The sequence below is a fragment of the Coptis chinensis genome, chromosome 7 (assembly GCF_015680905.1).
Source record: "Coptis chinensis isolate HL-2020 chromosome 7, ASM1568090v1, whole genome shotgun sequence".
Taxonomy (NCBI): domain Eukaryota; kingdom Viridiplantae; phylum Streptophyta; class Magnoliopsida; order Ranunculales; family Ranunculaceae; genus Coptis; species Coptis chinensis.
Window position 1 is genome coordinate 32,482,862 of NC_141462.1, and position 21,246 is coordinate 32,504,107.

At 36.8% G+C, this 21,246-nt stretch overlaps 1 protein-coding gene across 3 annotated transcripts; it reads left to right on the forward strand.

Annotated features, from left to right (window-relative positions):
• The first annotated feature begins 1,077 nt into the window (after window positions 1-1,077).
• Window positions 1,078-13,252, forward strand: LOC147487161 (UDP-Glycosyltransferase superfamily protein). 3 transcript variants are annotated; one of them, XM_086570559.1, is made up of 14 exons: window positions 1,078-1,626; window positions 1,729-1,815; window positions 3,275-3,378; window positions 3,749-3,799; window positions 5,368-5,539; window positions 5,647-5,964; window positions 7,628-7,831; window positions 7,912-8,418; window positions 8,510-8,719; window positions 9,848-10,036; window positions 10,574-10,746; window positions 12,031-12,183; window positions 12,266-12,344; window positions 12,448-13,252. In XM_086570559.1, the coding sequence occupies exons 1-14, from the start codon at window positions 1,219-1,221 to the stop codon at window positions 12,835-12,837; spliced, it is 3,045 nt and encodes a 1,014-aa protein (XP_086426685.1). In that variant the 5' UTR covers window positions 1,078-1,218; the 3' UTR covers window positions 12,838-13,252. The 3 variants fall into 3 exon arrangements, with proteins under 3 accessions (XP_086426685.1, XP_086426687.1, XP_086426686.1); XM_086570561.1 differs by lacking the exons at window positions 12,266-12,344; window positions 12,448-13,252 and having other exon boundaries at window positions 11,954-12,094; XM_086570560.1 differs by lacking the exons at window positions 12,031-12,183; window positions 12,266-12,344; window positions 12,448-13,252 and adding an exon at window positions 11,484-11,695.
• Window positions 13,253-21,246: the final 7,994 nt, after the last annotated feature.

The following is a 21,246-nucleotide window of genomic DNA, read 5'->3' on the forward strand; positions in this document are numbered from 1 at the left end:
TTTCCAAATGAGCTAAAATTTTATGGAACTGAAATGTTGGAGGTTTCCAAAAGACTCTAAGTTAACTTAAATTTTTAATATTAAGCTAATGTTAGAGGTTTCCAAAAGATCTTTATGGTGAGTGCTTCACAACCACAAAAGATTAGTTTTAAATTCATTTTATAAGTGAAATTTTACTTACGTATTTACTTACTTATTTATATATATATATATATATATATTTTTTTTTTTTAGCAAAATCACCAGTATATTACTCACATTTTCACGTTAAGAAAGCCTTAAAACTGATTACTATTCTAAAAACAGTATGCACATGATTTTTTGGCCTTATTTAGAGAGCACGCCTAGGCGCCACCGCAATCTCAGAGCCGGCCGGAGTTGAAGAAGCTGAGTTTGTGGCGGCTGACACTGCTATCCACCTAAGAGAACTATATCTGCTCATTGAAGTAGATCACCAAACAATGAGTGACCTCTTGCAAATCTGACACCTTTCACCGAATCAGAAAACTTATCCTAACCGGTAGCGCCCACTGTAACTGTTTCATACAAGAAATGTTCTGTCCAAATAGTAGACTACTGATTGGCTCCACCCATGAATTTGTTCGGTGGGCGGTGGGCTACGAAGTACCAAGACATAGGATCGCTTCGGTTGGATTAGTTTATGCTACTAAAGGGCTCCACCCATGAATTTGTAGGTGCAAAGGTACCAAAACATAGGATCTCGTCGAAAGTGATTAACCCACTGCCCCTACCATTCAACTAACCTGTAAAAAACCGAACCACCCCTGAACCCAACAAAATTAAATATCTGTTCAATTTCATTTGGTCACATGATACCATCGTGACCCTGTCAGATTGATACTCAAATTCATATTTTAAAATCATCCCCGTCATCGTCCCATGAAAAAATCAACTTAACCTAATCAAATCACCGAATTTACCATCCCATCCCTACTTATTCAACTCCTCATACCCAATCCCAACTCCTCATCCGTAAATTCCCTCCTCATTAATCAATAATAATCAAGAAACTGGAGAAAGAAAGCTTAACAACCAAACAGCTCTTCTTCTTCTTCAAAGTTGAAACACACAGACAGACACACACACAGTTCAAGAAACAGAAAACAGACCCAGACTCATTTCTCTAACATGCGCACCTCAATCACTAGCATGCGCACACCCATCACTAACTTGCGCCACATATAGATTTTTACAGACATGGGGAGATTTCTATCCAAAAGAAATCATCATAGAGAAGAATTAGTAGAAGAAGAAGATGGGATTAATAAACCTACAATAAGTAGAAACAATAGGCCCACCCTTCATCATAATAATAGACGTAAGAATTTTTTAACATTTTTTAAAGGAATGGGGTTGTTTTATTTTGTGATTGGGTTTGCTATAATAGCATTTATTATAGCATCAATGTTATTGCAAAGTAGGATTGGTGGTAGTAGTAATGGGAGTGAAAGAGGGAGATCTTTTTTTAAGCATGGGTTGAAGTTTGGTGGGTCATTTAGATTCTTGCCTGGTAAATTGTTGAGTAGATTTGATAAACATGGTGGGCTGGATCGGTCCAGGAGGATTGATGGTAAAGTCGGTCTTAGCCCGCCTAGATTGGCCATTGTGAGTGTTTTTTTTATTCTATTTTATTAGATTGGAATTTGGATTGTGTTTGAATGTTGGAAATATTTGATTGGTATATAATAATGTTGTTGTGCATTTTAGGTGTTGGGGAGGATGAAGAGAGATTCGTCGTCGTTGATGTTGTTTACTGTTTTGAAAAGTTTGAAAGGACTAGGATATGGACTTAAGGTGAGTCTTTGTTTTTATTAGTTGAATTATACTGTGTTTGTCTTGCATTTGTACTCTTGATTGCTTCCTTGATCATTGTTGGCATTTCATGTTTAACAAGGAATTGTACAGTTGTAGTTTTGGGTCTTTGTATTATATTTGGCCTTAGTGTTTAGCTTAGTTACACTGTGTGTGTCTTGCACTTGTATACTTGATACGTACTATAGAACTATAGAAGAAAAACCAGTAAGATTTGCCATGGTTGTGAACTAGTGATGCTTTATTTCCTAGATCATTTGCAATGGGAAGTTTTGTTTGCATTTCATGTTTAACAAATAATAAACAGATTGCAGGTGCCGACTAGTAAAGTCGGTAAAACCTTTGGGTGATGATACCAGAGATCTGGGGATCGAACCCCGCCAGCATCAAAGAGTTACTGATCTCATTTAAAACAGGCTTACCCATAAAAAAAAAAAATAAAATAAAAAACAGATTTTACAGTGAAATTATTTAGTAGTTATGTGTTATCCATGAAGGGTGCTGTATTTAAACTTTCTGTTTTTTTGATAAATTGTGTTTCTAAAGATACTATATTGTCGAGAATCGGTATATGAAAACTTTTATCATAGTTTAAAACTTAAAAAGCTTAGAATATACTATTTGGTCTGTCTGCGACATGTACTTCATTTGTCACCTCCACAAGTTCTTGGATTTGTATTATTGATTTAGTATATATAGGACTGTATAAAAGATAAATGGAAGTCCAGTACAATTTGCTATGGTAGTGGATTAATTATATACTTCCTTAATCATTTTCAATGGGCATTTGTGTTGGCATTTCATGTTTGGAAAACAATTTTACAGCTATTACTTATTCAGTGTATATTAGTCATGAAAGGTACTCTGCTGAGAGTCTGCGAAGCTTTGTTTATTGTTTTTTTTTTCCATTGGATTGCTAAGTTCTTTGGATCAGTCAGGAGATTTTAAATTTTTTATCATATCTTACATTTGGAAAGCTCTGAACATACCAATTTGTATTTATGGTACATGTATTCCATTTCTCATCTCTCCAAGTCCTTGTTTAACTCTTCACGTTGTTAGTATCTATCCATGCCACCATTATGAACGAGACTGATTCCTAACCTGATCACACTTTATTCAGTTAAAGGCTCACCTTTTGCAAGTCGGACATCGCGTTTACCATAAAAAATAAAAATAATAATCAGTTAAATGCTCTCCACTTTTTGTTCACCTCTCAAATCATTGATTTCTCCCAAAGTTTTGTTTTTCTTCCAAACTACTCCCAATATAGGATGTAACAGACCTATTTAGAGTTATATTCTTATTGGTACAGTAGCTAAATGTTTATGATTTTGTTACATATAGAACGAAAATTCATTATGTTTGATTGTGGGTATGTGCTAAAGATAAATGTGTATAAGTCTTCCAAGTTTATATTCACATTTTAGTGCTTGTGCAGATTTATGCAGTTGAAGATGGTAATGCATGTTCCTTGTGGGAGCAAATAGGTGGTCAACTTTCCATTTTAGGTCTCGAGAGTATGGGCCGTGTTGATTGGTCAATGTAGGTTTGATCTTTTCTTTGCTACCATATTTTCAATTGTCAAGTCCTATAATTCAACGAGGAATGCTAGCAGGCAACTCACTTTTGAGTTTCATACATGTCCGTTCACTAAAAACACACAACTCCTTTTGTCTTGAGATTGTAAAATGCACTTGATTGTAACTTGTAAGAATCTTAATGCAAAAGTTGTGTGTTTTTAGTGATTGGCATGTATGCAATTCTCAATTGAGTTGCCTGCTGGTATTCCGCATAATTCTCCATATATTTCTATTTAGCTTTATTGTGCTTCATTCGGACATGAAAGTTTGTTACCTCTTACACGTATCTTCATTTTTGGTTTGGTGTTTAACACGTTTTGTTTCCATTTCAGTTATGAAGGTATTATTGTGGACTCTCTTGAAGCAAAAGAAGGCATTTCAAGGTATGCTAGTTTTTATGTAATATGATATTTATTTTATGGTATGGATACTATCAGTGCGAACCCAATGGACAGATTGTAAATAGTTGGGATATATCTAGGTTGTTGGTTCTCTTAGGCTGCATTCATTTATGATATCAAGATGAGTTACACGGCAATAATAGTAGTATTTAAAGTTTTAGAGTGATACATATATTTATCTTTACAATTAGTTCTCTTACTTTCTTGCTCCATAGATAGATCGGAATTGTTGTCTATAATTCTATATCTATAATGAACTTAACTAGGTCCTAGACTATTATATTCTTCCACTGCGCACCTTTATGTAGACCTTAGACCCTATTCTTTTATCTCTAATTTGGTCTCTTTTCAGCCCCTGCTTCCAGTGTAGAGCAGTTGACTTGCATTAGTCCCCTCCACTAGTTTCAGATTTTGGATTTTGTTGCGCATTACCTATCTTGTCCTTTGAGTCTTTTTACATAACTAGGAGCAGAATTCCTATAGCAGAAAATTAGTAACATATATCAAAATATGGCCCTAGTGGCGTTTTCCAGTTTCTCATTTTCAATTATTATTATTTTTTTTCATTATTTTTTTTGGCGTAAATAATTTATTCAACTTAAGTTGAGGTTGGGAATTGGGATAACTTCAGGATACAACAGCAACAGAAATTAAAAGCGATAAGATCAGGATACGAAAAGGTGAGGAACCAAAACAAGTGAACTATCGAGCTTACAACTTTACAAGAAACTATCTATTATGAATTCCTGCATACTGACATATGAACAGATACAATTAAAAAGATATCTGTCTCTCAACTCCTTTAGAACCTTGACCCCCATAAACAGCCAAAGCATCTAAGAAACTGTGATCAGAACTAAACTAGATAAAGTTGTTACTCTTATTTGAAAATGTCATTGACTTCCATGAAGCAAAGAGTACAAGTGCTCCTTTTGCCATTCTTTGGGGTATTTGGCTCGAGTGGAACTTGATACATTTCGAGGAAATAGCATCATATTTGGAGGAGGCGTTCGCATAAAGCAAGGGCTTCATATTCCATTGATAGAAAGTATAGGAGAGATCTCATTGTACTTAAACGGGAGGCTCTCATGGCTGGATTAGTCGAGGGCTGAGTACTGCAATTTAATACCCGAAGGTCACGTTCTTGATAATATACGTAACAAAAGTTCAAAAAAAGAACCTTTCTGTGGATAAACTTGACTCCAGAAATGTGATGATTAAGCTATATTTTTCAGTTCTTTCGAATATAGATTTGTTAATATTTAGAAAATTGCTATAAAATTCTGGTAAGTTGCTCTATTCACAATACTTGTCAGAAGTCGAAAAATGTTTTTTTTTCCGCTGTGCTGTACTCTTTCGTTTTTCTCTGACAGTTAATGTGGTTTGACATGCAAGTCAACAATTTAATGAAAATTTTGGTTGCTTCTTGGTGATTCTGTTGTATTATTTTTTTATTCAATTATGCATCTCTTGGTATTGAGGTATTCAGAGCTGAAAGGTTGCATGATGTACTTTTATGTTATGGTTAGTGAGTTATATATGGTATGCAGCCTTATGCAGGATCCTTTTTGTTCCATACCGCTAATATGGATTGTTCAGGAAGATATTCTTGCGAAACGCCTTCCTGTGTACATTGAGATGGGCTGGGAACATCTTATTGTTGATTGGAGAAGTGCTTTTAGTAGGGCTGATGTTATTGTATTTCCAGATTTCTCTCTTCCGGTACACCCCTTAGTGTTTCTTATTACCATGATTTATTTTCGTGTCTTTAAAGTGAGGCTAATGTGCTAAATACACTGTCTAATTGTCCTTACTGCCTTGCTTGTCAGATGTTATATAGTGTACTTGATACGGGAAATTTCTTCGTGATCCCTGGATCCCCAGTGGAAGTGTGGGAGGCAGAAAGATATATGAAGTCACACTCCAAATCTCAACTAAGGAACAACAATGGATTCCTAATGGACGATCTTGTAGTTTTGATTGTTGGAAGCTCATTCTTCTATGACAAGCTTTCTTGGGATTATGCTGTGGCCATGCATGCCATAGGACCTTTGCTGATGAAAGTTACTAGAAAGGAAGCTGATCTATCATTCAAGTTTGTTTTCTTATGTGGAAATTCAACAGATGGTTACAATGATGCTTTACAGGTACTATTAACTGAATTGATTTGATGCACTTTTTATTTTGTCCCGTTCAATAATAAAAGGAGGTATGCGTGTATTGTTTGTTGCTATCTGTTGACGTTAAAAGTTTAAATGTAAATAGAAGGGTTTAGAAAAATCTTGCAATTGTTCGTTAAAATTAGGGGTGTTCATGGGTCGGTTCTTACCGGTTCTTACCGGTTTCGGTTCTGGGTTTATTTTTAGCGGTTCCTATCGGGTTCGGTTCTTTCGGGTTTTTTCTTATATTTTGAAAACCCGGACCCATACTCATTAATTAAATCGGTTCCGGTTCCTTATCGGGTTATACATTTTTATTGCTAAAATTATTTTTTTTAGTTATATAACCGATATAAAAGTTGGTTTACGGGGACTATAACACTTGTCATCGATATTTTTGTCCTCTCATAAGAAGTAATGGTCCTAAATTCAATAATAATATTTGAAAGTTATCTAAAAATTTTAAATACATTCTCATACATTAATTATTATATATATATATATATATATTTAAATTTTTAAATCGAACATATGTATATTATACTATAATGAATGTCGTCATATATAGAATAAATACCACATGTACCACAATTGTTAGTTAGCATTGCACGATTCAGTTATCTAATATATATACATGTAATATATCAAGCACGCATTAATGCTCAAATGTTCATGCATTAGTTAATATAGACAGTGCATAAGTTAATTCATAGTATACGACTAAACGTATAAACGTAGACACGTAAATATTATTATTAATATTTATAATACACATATTTAATGTAATATTATAAAAGATGCATTTAATAACACACATTCACTATTATGCTAAATGTTATATATATTTAGTATAATTTTACACCTAACAAATATAGACTATATATAATACTATATATAATAATAATGTTTGGGTTTGTTTTTATTTAGTGTAATATAATACTAAATTCTATATATCAAAATCAAACTAATCGGTTCCGGTTTCGGTTCGGGTACCCATCGATTTTTTACTATTCGGTTCTAACGGGTTCGGTTCTTTATCGGGTCGGTTATTGAAGACCCACTTTAAATGGGTCTAATATTTTAGGACCCAGACCCGCTATAAATGGTTCCGGTTCTGGTTCGGGTTCGGGTAATTGGGTACCCATGCACACCCCTAGTTAAAATAATGAACACAAAGAAGGGTTTATAAATGATATTTCTGAAATAGATTGACCGTAGTCATTCTTCGTGCATTATTATGCGTGTGATATTAAGTTGATAATTTTTGGAACAATGTAATGATTTTAAAATTTTAGAATATTGTCGATCTCGAAATGTTTGTGCAAGGAAAAAGAATTTGCAAATCCCAGCGCCGTGCAAAACATTCGTAAACATTAAAGCTGAGGAAGGCCAAGTACGTAAACATTCAAAGGAGTAAAAGGAATTTGTACTTTTAAGCTCGATAAATTGAAAATGAAATGAGTGAAGCTCATCCTCGAATATGAATAATCTATTTGCAGCAAAGTTGTGAGGTCACATTGCTTTCCAGTTTGCATTGTAGTTTAGCCTGATCTTGTGAAGTTATGATAATATAGTAATTTTTGTATGTTTCTCTGATGATGAATATTGCTTATGTATTGATATTACATATGATAAATTACTGATGCTGCAGGAAATTTCTTCTCGTCTCGGTCTCCCTCATGGTTCTTTAGTGCATTATGGTCTCAATGGTGATGTGAACAGTGCTTTATTAATGGCAGATATTGTCCTCCATGGTTCTTTCCAAGATGAGCAGGGTTTTCCCCCCTTACTGACCAGAGCTATGTCCTTTGGGATCCCTGTCATTGTCCCTGATTTGCCTATTATAAAGAAATATGTGAGTTTAGACCTAGTTACATCGTTCTGACACATGGGTTTTTTTGTTTTGTATTCTAATGTACAGTATATTAATGGCAGGTTGTTGATGAAGTTCACGGATTAATATATCAAATGCGGAATCCTGACACACTGATGAGAGCTTTCTCACTATTAGTGACAAATGGGAAGCTCTCTAAGTTTGCTCATCTGGTTGCTTCCTCCGGTAAAATGCTTGCCAAGAACATGCTGGCCTCAGAAAGTGTGTATGGTTTTGCAAAACTTCTAGAAAATGTACTCCATTTCCCATCAGATGTCTTCCTCCCAGATCCCTGTCAACTACAACCACACACATGGGAATGGACTACATTTCGGAAGGAAATGGAACAGAGAGGCTCTGAAGTTTCTGACTTTGACGTGAACAATTTTATGAAAAAAGCAAGTGTTGTATATTCTGTCGAGGAAGAATACACTGCCCTTGGTAATGTGAGCAATATGTCAAAGAATGAAACTGATGTACTTACACAGGAGACCCCCACCAAATTAGATTGGGAGATTTTGAAGGAAATGGAAGATTCTGAAGATTCCGAAAGACTAGAAGCAGAGCAGGTATTGCTAACTTTCTGCTATAGTCTTGCTATTTGAATTCACTTATCATACTCAAGTATGCTGAACTAGATCAACATGTCATGATATTTAGCTTGAGGAAAGAATGGAAAAAACTATGGGTTCGTGGGAGGAAATATACCGTACAGCTCGAAAAGCCGAAAAGCTTAAGTTTGAAGTAAACGAAAGAGATGAAGGAGAGCTAGAAAGGATAGGTCAGCAATTGTGTATTTACGAAATTTACACTGGAGCAGGTGCATGGCCTTTCTTACGCCACGGTTCTCTCTACCGTGGGTTAAGTCTTGTGAGTTCTTTTGACCCTTAGGTTTCACCAAACTGCTTTGTATTTAACTATTTATGCTTTCCTTAGTTTTTAAAAATAGATTTGGGATGAATTGGTACTGCTAGATGTAGGAGCTTGCTAACTTCATAGGTAACGTGTGTGGGAGTTGTGAGTTGTGACCATAGACAGTTCAAAGTTTGCCTGGACATTTTCCCACTCATGTTTAGAAAAATGCACCTAAACGCAGCAGTTCTTTGATTTGTTTTTTGATCTTGAAAGTATCTCAACCATCCTTGTATGAAGTCATTTGCGTTTACAAGTTGTATTTGTTCATTGAAGTTTTCTTGTCTCGTCTTTATTATTTTCTAGTTTCAAATATTGTCATATGCTTGTCCATTGAACATTTTTCTTCAAGAAAAAGGTCTGTTTTCTACAACATCATCTTTTGATGATCTCGTTTGTCCCTGTAACGTTTGAAACATTAGTTAATATTTTAATAACATTTTCTTTTTCTCATTTTCCTTTCAACTCATTGGTACTGTGTCTCTTTTTGTTCAATGTCTCAACTTTGGCGTATTGACCGATGTTAGGAGGTCTCTGGGGTGGTGGGTGCAAAAGAACAACTTGGGTGTTCCGTCACCAATTGCGTAACTGTCACATCTCATTACCTTTCCCTTCCTCTCTTCTCCATCTTTCCATTCCTCCAAATCGACCAATTCAAACTCCCCAATCGCCCTCTTCTTCTCTCATCCCCCAAATCTTTGATCTGTGATGTAAACAAATCACCATCATAATCTCCCTCCATCAACTTCATCTGTGGGGAATTCTAGTGTTGTGCTCAACGTAATGTCGGTCTTCACCACTGCGCGGTTATCTAGTTTAAGAACAATTAATATTTAAGAAAGTAGACATCCATATGCTCATTAGCTTCCCTTCATTTCGGTTAAGTAGTGACAACTGACAGCCTATTTCAATAAATTCCTAACTTTACTTCCATTTGTTCCATTTCAAGATGAAATACCTCCAAGAATGTCCTTTTTCCATTGATATCATAGAATTTACGTGAGTGGTCTATACTATGAAGATAGTGAAATTTGTTACACTTTAATTTTGGTGTTGCTTTCTCATTGTTTAACCTTTCTTACTCAGTCTGCAAGAGCACGAAGACCGAGATCAGATGACGTAGATGCAGTTCTCCGCCTTCCTCTCCTGAACGACACATACTATCAGAATCTTCTGTGTGAGCTTGGGGGAATGTTTTCGATTGCAAATAGGGTGGATAACATTCACAATGTCCCGTGGATTGGATTTCAGTCATGGCATGCTGCTGGAAGAAAGGTGTGTCTTATTAGGTACATGTAGGGCCAACTAATTTTGTTTATTTAGCCACTGAGTAATTAAGAAAGATGAAGAAAGGTTAAGGAAAGAAGGAAAATGAAAGAAGGCAAAGGGCATGAGTGGTTTTATAGGACTCACGTTGTGAATAACTAATTGGGCATATGGTTTGAGCAATTATTCTTTCATTGTGGAGTCACTGGCATTTATATTAATCCTCTCCCCACATTCTCTTTCTAATTCAACCAAAACTGCATAATTCCTTATTATTTTATTTTTGAGTACCAATATTACTTTGATACTCTTTCTAGATCTACTATGACCATCATGTATGTCTCCTGGTTTATTATGCTTAAGTTGCAATCAGATTTTCCTAGAAATATATAGAACTTTGTATATGTATACGGAAACTGAATCCATTGTCTTTTGACCTATGCTTGTATAAAATTATAGCAAGTTTCAAGAATGGAAGTCAGTCACCTCTTCTGACTTTTTCTGATCTGGCAAGTTTTGACTTTGGTTGATGTCTTATAATACCAGGTTTCTTTATCTGGTAAATCTGAAATAGCACTGGAAGAAACAATACAGGCAGAATCAGAAGGAGACGTTATATATTATTGGGCACGGTTGGAACTAGACAATGGAAATGCTGGTGGCGATGATACTCTTACTTTTTGGTCTCTCTGTGACATTTTAAATGGCGGTCAGTGCAGGTAGGTTTTAATAAGACATTTGCAGGACCACATGAGTTACATTGTTGCATGTTTGGTTAATTTCTATGTTACATGGACACACCATAGGTTAAAGATATTCCGTGTCAAATACGTATCCACGTGTCCGTGTCGGATTGTATGCTATATACCTTAATTTTTAAAATTTCACTGTGTCAGACACTTTGTATCAGTGTCGGATACAGACAAATGTATCCGGGTCACTGTAACTTAGGTTAATCTAAGTGTGAGTGTCTACATATGTGTGTGTGTATTGCCTTGAAAAAAGAAAGAATTTTTTTGGCTCATAACTATTAATAACTAGTTATTCTGTTTTATCTAACCTTGGTCGTGTGGGCCAAAGAACTGTAACCGTTTGAGGCATATGCTAAAATTTCTTTTTCTTTCATTCTCTGCAAAATCTCTTTGGAGACCTATATAGACTGCCTTAGAAAGAAGTGTACAGATGTGGCCCATAATTATTGATAACAAGCTACTCTATTTGATCAAGCAAAGTCACTTGGGCCAAAGATTTGCAACCACTTGAGGCATTTGCTAATATATCTTTGGTGTCTTTTTCTTTTTATTCTCTGCAAAATCTCTTTGGGCTTCTATACATACACACACTTTATGGTGATGGTTACTGTGCTTTTTATGCTAATTCACAAGATCCATGTTTACACATTTCTCTGTTTCCAAAGCCTACTGAAAAAACTACTTTTGCGGATGCTTTTCGCCAGATATATGGCTCATCACCAAATATGGAAGCTCTACCCCCCATACCTGATGATTGTAGTCACTGGTCTCCGCTTCATAGTCAAGTGATGCCAATACCTTCATTTTTGGTGACTGTTCTTATAGGGTTAGTTAGTGATGAACCCCCATTATTAGTGGCAATTAGGGATGACCTCCCATTTTCAAAAATATTAGGGGTACCGCCCCAGTTGCAAGATACAACGGTAATGCTTTTTCATGTGAAAAAAGAACTTCATATTGTAGCCGTTGGATGTTGCAACTGGGGTGTTATACCTAATTTTTTCGAAAATGGAGGTTATCCCTAATTACAACTAGTAATGAGGAGTCAGCCTAACTAATCCTTTCTTATATTCTCTGCAAAATCTTTGGGGCCCTGTAGTATGGAATTGTTTCTCTAAGTCCACTATACCTACCTACCCACTATGGTGATGATTGCTGTGCTTTTCCATGGTAGTTGACTAGATCAACGTTTGCGCATTTCTTTGGTTCCAAAGCCTACTCAAAGGACACCATGTTTTGTATGCATTGTAGAACTGCTTTTGCGGATGCTTTTCGACAGATGTATGGCTTATCACCAAATATTGAAGCTCTTCCCCCCATGCCTGATGACGGTGGTCACTGGTCTGCACTTCATAGTTGGGTGATGCCAACACCTTCATTTTTGGAATATATGATGTTTTCCAGGTAAATTTGTAGATGGTATAAACATTGCTCAGCACCTGGTGTAGTGGAAATACATGATTTAGCTTTCTCTATCTCGGTACAGGATGTTTGTTGATTCACTTGATAGCTTGAATAACGAAAGAAACACTACAACATGTTTGCTAGGATCTTCGGAGCTAGAGGTAAGCTACTTGAGTCTCTGTAGTTTCAGTTTGATCTCCCGAGTGATTATAGTGGTTCAGACTTCAGACTTTTCCCTTTTTGGCTTGTGTTTGTCATGGACAGAAGAGGCATTGTTACTGCCGGATGTTGGAACTCCTGGTTAATGTTTGGGCTTATCATAGTGCTCGGAGGATGGTCTACATGGATCCAAGCTCTGGGTTGTTTGAAGAGCAGCACCTAATTGAGCAGCGGAAGGGGTTCATGTGGGTAAAATTTTTTAACTTTACACTGCTGAAAAATATGGACGAAGATCTAGCAGAAGCAGCGGATGACGACGACCATATTAGGGAGGGATGGTTATGGCCATATACAGGGGAAGTGCACTGGAAAGGAATTTATGAGAGGGAGAGAGAGGAGAGGTATAGGCAGAAGATGGACAAGAAGAGGAAAACAAAGGAAAAGCTGTTGGAAAGGCAGAAATATGGATACAGGCAAAAAACACTTGGAGGATAGGATACTCAAAAGTCTCTCAGAGAGCTAACATAACAACAAATACCTTTTCTCATACGATCCAGAGACTCATACATGGTCGCCCAATTGGGAGCCCACAATTGGAGATTGAGAACGAGATCACACTTTTCCTAACAGCATCAAGACAGTACACAAACACAAAGATTGCATATTCTTTTATTCTGACATCAATTTGTGCTCCACTTGAGTGGAGACCAGACACAGGAGCTCACAGTATACAGTTATTTCAAGTGATTCCAAAGGCTGCTGGACATTGAATGGCCGGATTCTTTTTTCTTTTTGCATGCACGGAACAAAACACCTTGTTTAGTCGGAAGTTGTAATTTTGCCACCACTGTATATCTACTCAACAATTTGAAGGCAATGTGAATGAGAAATATGAGTTGATTTTGCTGTCTCTTTCTTTGCATTGTTTTGGGTAAGATCTAATGTCTGTCACTGTAGGCATGGCTACTTTGTTGTTTTAAGTGAATCGTAATCTAGTATCAGGAGGTTGTTAATGTAAAGCAAATCCTTATTGCTTCTTTCTTTAAGGTAACTCAGACGAATATATCAAACTTCAAGAGTAGAAAATATGTAAGGTATCTGTTATTTGTTCTTTTGTGAACACCAAAATATGTTTGGCTATCAACCACAATTTGGCTAGTAAGAAAATTGACCAAGTACTCTATCCGGCATACGATGCTCTGGCCTCTGGATCTATCGTAGCATGGATTTGTCCCAGGTTCAGAGAGAGTACCTTGTACATTTGGGCAACCACTCTCAACGAATTACATAAATCAGATATGTCGTGCTCGTACTTGAATCAGTCATGAAATGAGCACAGCCTTACATTGAATAGACAGAACAGTTCTCCGGTTCTTATCAGGTTAATTTTACATGGTTTCGGAATTATTCCCATATGTTTCTATGGCAGTCTTCAGAAAGCTGTTTTAGTTCACAGTACTGCAATTAAACATTATCTCCTAATCAACTTTCCAAAGTATTTTCAGTTTCAATAAAGTTCAGGAATTGCAAAACATGGAAGTGTATGGTCCTCTTGGTATAATAGAAAGGTGCAGACTAAAATCTTCGCAAGGCATAGACTCGTGAAGTCTAGTTTTGTCTTGGCAGAAATCTTTCTTCTAATAGGAGTATTGTTTGGGAACAATCTTCTGAAACTGTCGGAGTCACTAACTCTGAATTATTCCCTTTTGTGGTGGATCCTTGTAGAAAGACATACTTCGTTTTTTTACCAGACTTAGTAGCATCTATATACTGTAACCATATTGCTAGGCTTTCTACAGTTGGCATGAGAAAATTCAACTTCTTTGTCTTCGTCAGAGTAGAGTAATAGACACGCTAAAGACGAACTATGATTTACTTACATTTTGTCTCTTTTCTCCTTGAAAAATGCTGCAATGTCCTCTGACTGAAGTTTGCAACAATGAACGTAGCAGGTATATGGACATTGGAGAGGCAATCTATCTATATATATATATACTACTACTAGTATATCTATAATGATGGTGGCCTCTTAAATTCATCCCGCACTTTTTCTAACCAATAATACCCTTGATGAATAATAAAATCAGATGCCTAGCTATTTATTAATGAGGACTACTTTGTCTTTTTATGTGTTTATAAATTTTCAGTACCGATATTGTCCTTAAATAAAACAATTGTTTAACACCTTCAAATAGGGCTAATCAGTCTTTTCATGTGGGAGTATATTAGAAAACCAAATCCACGCCATTCTGAATTGTACGCTTTACAATAAATTTCATTTAATTAGCAATAATTGGGTTATTTAATAAGAGGTTAAGAAAATGAAAAGTCTAATAAGAGAATACGAACCGATTATTTTCCAGTCTCTCCCATATCTATCTTTCTCTTCTTCATATGCGCCCCTCTCTCTCTCAAAATAATGGCGATTTGATTATTGAAAAAGAGTCTCTCTGTTGCCATTTGATTTTTTCAAAAGGTAAAATCTTTTTCTCCTTTTGAGCATGTAACCATTGTTTAAGAATCTCTCCAGTCTCCCAGAGATGGTGAGGCAAAGGTGACCTTTCCTAATTACATAGTTTATGTTAATCAATCTTTTATGTTCGATGCATGTATCATGTCTCCCCCTCATGGATGAATCCAAGCGGTAACCTTTTAATCATATTTGAAGAATGGGGTGGTGACCCAAATGGAATTTCTTTGGTTAGCCGAACCGTTGATAGCGTTTGTGCTGATATATTTGAATTGCAACCGACGTTGTTAAGTTATCAGAGGCGAGTCTTTGGAACAATCAACCGGCCATTAAGGCCCAAAGCTCATTTAAGGTGTTCTCTTGGGCAGAAAATTTCGTCTATAAAGTTTGCTAGCTTGGGATCTCCCGAAAGGGTCTGTGGCAGGTTCAAGGAGGGGAGCTGTCATGCCCATAAGTCATATGATGCTTTTGAAAAGGTAGAAAATTCGCATGAGAATGTAAGTGCGCTTGTGTTTCCACATTCCTTTCTTTATTATAGAAAGTAGCTAGACATTGAGTCATTTCTGATCACTATACCGTTAAATAATAAGCTCCAAAGTTATAATGATCATCAAGACAGAAAAAGGAAAATAGGATGTAGGGTCCTCTCCAAAACTAGCACGGATAAGATTTTGGTATACTACACTTTCCAGCAATCAAAAACACCAATGATCAGCATATTTCATTTTTTTTTAGCAAAAACCAAAAGGTGTCCATTTACTGGCAAATATTATCGAATGAACTGACGGGTTTACCCTATCGCTCACCTAACGCCGTATCGAAAAAATGAAAATAAGGGTGGGTTTGTTTTTTTGGTGAGTCTTGATATGTGTCCATTAATTTCTTATTATTGTTTAAGTGTCTCAATACGTTATGAAGACATACTATTTAGGATAATTGTTGTGTAATTATTTTGTATTTGAATAAAAACCACCTTTTGTCCATCTCTAGCTCGATTTTTTTATTTTTTTTTCTTCTAATAAATCTATACTAAGCTTGGAAGGGATTGTAGAATTAGCAGGTGGCTTCCATCCAGAGTGTTGCATCAGTGAAATGAATAGTTTGACTTGTGTGATGGATTTCTCAAAGATCTTTCTTTCCGTGTTGGGTTTAACAGATTGAATGGTGATCCAACTGGCGTCGTTGAAATTGAAAAGCGGGTGACATTAAGGGAGACTAAAATGCGGATATTCTAAGAGTACTCGAACAAGAAAAAATGAAGCAACTGATTGCTCAGCAAACCTCGACGAAGAGGTTGCAAATTTTGTCCAAAATATAAATGAAAGGCCCTGAAAAGGTGATGTATGCTTACAAGTTAATCTTAAGCTACTAAGTGCAGGGACACAGTGGATATGTACGTTGTGCATGGTGTTTCGACCAGATATGATCAAAACATCAAGTGTTGATAAAAGAGACGAAGAACGTAGGAAAGTAATTAGAAAAATAATGGTGATCGGGGGAATGATGAGACTGTACCTTTCGGTTGCCTACGTACCCAAATTATCGGTGGGATCAAGTCTCAAGAACGTAGTTCTGAATGAAAAATAGTTTGGTATTTATATAGGTAGAGTAGAGAATCCTTGTAGCTCAAGTATTCTTGTAGCTTGAGTCATTGTGATAGAATATAACTCTCAACTGATAATTATCTCTTTTGATAAGAAACGAATCTGGACATAAATTAACGTACATTAGTGGCAAGCCATGTGGCTAAGGTTCAGCCTTAGACACATGAGTTAATAGGCCTGTACATCGATTCATGGTATTGCGAATTGGGCTTTAGCCCTGTCGATTAAATGAATAAAGTGGAGATTCCTACCAATGGACGTTCGCCACGTAGGTGGGGGTCGAAACACCGCCCCCTCTTTGGCATGTGAACAAAGTTCATATGACAAAGAAGAAAGAAAAATGAGTGGAATGTATAACGGTGTCGTGGGCGAAAAGAAATAATTGGAAAATTGATCATCGAAAAATTCTTGAATTATCGGGAACGAAATAATGTCAAACTAACGTATACGGGACGCAATGTAGTTAAATAAAAGATGGCCGAAAATGCACAGAAATAAAATAAAATATGCACAGAAATAAAATTGCAAAAAAAATTCGATTGGCGAAAAACCGCATCAACGCGTCCACGTAATATCTGAAATTTGAATTCGATGATGCGTGCCAACGGAATAGCGATACTTGGATTATACCGTTGAAAATTAAACGTAGGGGCAGTTTAGTAATAATAGTAAGAAAAGGAAGTTAAATACGAATTTGACTCAAAGTGTTCGGATGCGATAAGAATGTGGAGGAGATAAGAATTGAGATTAGGGATGAAGTTGGATTAGCATAGAATCCCACCAGTACTGAAAAACAGCTCAACAAAACCTTATATAAGTGTTGGCGCTTATCAAAACAGTCATGGTTAAGAAAAGTTTTGAAGTCGCAGAAAACTCGTCCTCTTCCGTATTATTGCCGCGCTAGAACGCTGTGTTCCATCTCAATCAGGTACGTTCTCTCACCATCAGCTCTTCTCATATATCTCGTTTTGACATCTCACTCATCAAGCCTGCAGGAGTAGGAGATATCACTAAACACCCCTTGGCCCCTGAAGATTCAACATGTCTAGGTGGGGAGCTCGGGTGGTATGAGCTAGATTTATCTCGCTGACTCGGAGAAACCAGATGGTAAGAAATAAGGATAACTCGGAGGAGAGGCCGGATGATAAGAAGGTGACTTCCCTGCCTGCTTGTGAAGTGGTCGGGCTACCAGGGGAATACCCAAACTCTTTCTTCTCAAACTGTGTTCCGCTTCCATCAAACAGGCACTGTTCAACCCATCTTGGATATTGATGTTTATGGTACGTTTCTACCTTCCTCGTTATACGCCTTTTTTTTTTTTTTTCCCGGCCAGATCGCCTTTGAACGTTGGAACTCTTTCCTTAGGATGTCTTCTATATGGAACATGTGGTGGCGATACAAAATAATAAAATTGGTTTTTGTATTGAACTTCATCAGGAATTGCTGTGGAAGACGGACTGAGATGGCGAAACTGATGGCGCTGCTATTCAAAACCCGAAACTAACAAACATGATACGGTGCAACGGCCAGCAAAAGAAGGGCACCGTACCTGCTGTTATCTAATTTGGGCTGTGCATTCGGAACTAAAAGTAACTAAACATGATACGGTGCCGCGCCAACAAAGGAAGGGCACCGTACCTGTGTTGCCTTGATCTGACCCGGTTCACCCTTGTGGAGCTAGTGAATCCGGTTTTTGAGCTATTTGACTAGGTTTTTTTTTTTTTTTTTTTTTTTTTTAATTTTGCAGGTAGAAACGATCGTACTATACGGGCGAAATATAATCGAGAACAAGAAGACACGATGACGATCGTAGATTTGGTGAGGTGGAAAGAATGTGACAGATACAACGAACGCACGACACCACGGTGATGGTCACTTAAAGAACTACGGAAAATACTAGTACTCGAGAGATTTGAGATGGACGAAGTGTATGCATTTGAAATGAAAGTCGAAGAAGATGAAGTAGTAACGGCTTACTCACAATTAAGTTGCGGGAGTGCAATTCCGTTAAACAAAGAAATTGCGCAATTACTGAGTTATTTTGGGCTGCCGAAGAAGACGGAGAAAAGTTCGGAAAATATGACAAAGCGGTGACAAAAAAATTCGACAACATGAAACAGGTATGTCAGTATTTTTTTCCATTTAGCTTCAAATTTTGGTTAAGTCTGAAAGACTAACGAAAAGATTTGTATTTTCTTCGCAGGTTGAAACGGCGGAATTACGAGCAAAAGATATTGAAGAAAAATTTCGAACGGAAAGATCACAATGCCGTAGAGAAATAAATAAATAAGCTGGATAAAGTTTTTGCTTACAAAGTTAACGTAAAGCGAATTTTTGCCGCACAGAGAAACGATGGTTGTACGAGCCTCGGAAAGTTTCGCTCAGAAAGTTCGGCTTAATGCCTTAGAAAAAATAATGAAGCTGTCAAAAATTTTCACTTGGTAAATTTCTTGTAGAAAGATCGGCAGAATGCCTTAGAAAAAATAATGACGCTGACGAAAATTTTCGCTCGGAAATTTTTTCGTAGAAAGATCGGCATAATTCCTTAGAAAAAAGAATGACTGTGGAAAATAGTTAACCGAAAGCGCTAAGCGAAGCGAATGCAGATTTCGAAGAAGAAAATGAAGATTTAATCGAACAACCGTAAGACAATTGACAGAGACAATTGATTAGGTAATTGTGTGAATGTAATACTATAGAGCTAAAACTTCTTTTGATGAAAAATAAAAATAAAGTATGTTTTGGCAATTGAATATAGTTGCGATGTCTGATAACATACTTGTGTAAAACTGACAATGTTGTTGATTTATATAGATGACATGAAATAGAATGAAACGCCCCCAATACTAACTTTAAGCTTGCAAAATTAGATTGAGTGAAAAAATGCTCCGACGTAGAACTGACAAAACGAAATGGGGTAACTTCATCAGATGTTGACATAGTGCGAGTAACCGACTAAGCGAGCGTAAAATCGTTCAATTTAGACTAACGAAATTAAATGTGGTAAGTTCGTCAGATTTTGTCGTAACGATAATACGACTAAGCGAGTGTAACAACGTTCAACTTAGACTGTCGAAATTAAACGTGGTAATTTCGCCAGATTTTGTTGTAGTGATAGTAACGACTAAGCGAGCGTAAAAACGTTCAACTTAAACTGACGAAATTAAACGTGGTAATTTCGTCAGATTTTGTCAGAGCGATAGTAACGACTAAGCGAGCGTAAAAGCGTTCAACTTAGACTGACAAAATTAAACGTGGTAATTTCGTCAGATTTTGTCGAAGCGATAGTAACGACTAAGCGAGCGTAAAAACGTTCAACTTAGACTGATAAAATTAAACGTGGTAATTTTGCCATATTTTGTTGTAGTGATAGTAACGACTAAGAGAGCGTAAAAGCGTTCAACTTAGACTGACGAAATTAAACGTGATAATTTCGTCAGATTTTGTCGGAGCGATAGTAACGTTGCGATGGAAACAAAATTATAATATTAGAACTCAGGTTTTTCGTTCAACTTGTTAATTTTGTCCGCTCATTTAGTAAAATAATTTGTTGCGATGAGCCAGAAACAAACACTGTCAGGGGCTGTCGGAAATAAACCAACAATGTCAAGGCCCCATTTCGCAAATGACCAAGGTTTATAGATTGGATGACGCTTCGTCGCGGAAAGTTGACCCATATCATATATCATGTGTTTGACAAGGCACACACTTCTTGGACAAACGCTTAACATCCTTTGGCATGTATGGCCACCAATACCATTAGGTCATTGCTATGTGAGCGAGACTTCCCCCCCGGGAGTGGTGTTCACATAGTCCTGAATGAATTCCTTCGAGGCCTAGTAAATTGTTCGTTCTGCCCAAACAACGAAGGATAGGATTGAGATTTGTGCTGCTGTGATAGAGTTTTTTAGTCTTCAGGAATTCCTGAGCATCGTCAGCTGCATGATCGTCGTCGGTAGATACCGAGACATTATCAGTGCCAAGCTCGTTGGAATCATTTTACAGCATAAGTGGTTAATCCAGTGTTGTCATAATAGTGACGACTTGATTTTCCATAGATAAGTATGTGATAGAATCAAGATGCCTTACATCATAACGCGGATACTGTACAGTAATGATAGATGTAAAATTTCATGCAATTCATTGAACGAAGTCTAAATAAACGTCCATTCTATCATTGCGAGCCGCATATTATCATTCAAATTGGCTAATGACTAGCTTAGAATAATTAATCGTAACTTAGTTGCCCCCAGCTGAAGAGTTGTGCGTATACCACAAATGACAGTTTCGGACTTGGCCATATTATTTGACGCATCAAATCCCCAATGTAGAGACCTCTCAATTATGTTTTCATTCAGCTTCAAGATGACACAAACAAGACCAAAGGCAGACTTATTATGTGAACTATCGGTGTAAATCTAGCAAGTAGCTGGTATATTCGATAAATATTTCAAGTCATCGCCCCCAAGAGGTAATGACAATTAGAGATCGACGTTTTCCTCATCGAGTAATGCTTTCGACATAGGAATATCATCAATAAGAAAATCAGTCATTAGCGAAACCAAAGTTTGTCTCTGTTTAATTGTATGAGTGTCAGAGACAATGTTGTGAACGCTAAGGTAACTTTTTCATTCTGCGACTCGATCCGTAGACGTTGCGAAAAAACTTGCGCAGCGGATATTCGACAAGTATAAACTTCGACTATTCCTTCTTTGAAATAAGCTTAAGACGCCCGACAAAGATGAAACAAGGCCGATGTAATATTTTCAATACAAGAATGCCTCGAGACATATGACGGACATTATCCGCAAATGGATGACGAAAGAATCG

Bases quoted from the DNA above. Each gene is read 5' to 3' on its own strand.
- LOC147487161 (XM_086570559.1), top strand. From the start codon at position 1,219: ATGGGGAGATTTCTATCCAAAAGAAATCATCATAGAGAAGAATTAGTA. The intron at 1,627-1,728 runs GTGAGTGTTTTT...TGTGCATTTTAG, and splicing joins GCCCGCCTAGATTGGCCATT to GTGTTGGGGAGGATGAAGAG. The intron at 5,540-5,646 runs GTACACCCCTTA...CTTGCTTGTCAG, and splicing joins TTCCAGATTTCTCTCTTCCG to ATGTTATATAGTGTACTTGA.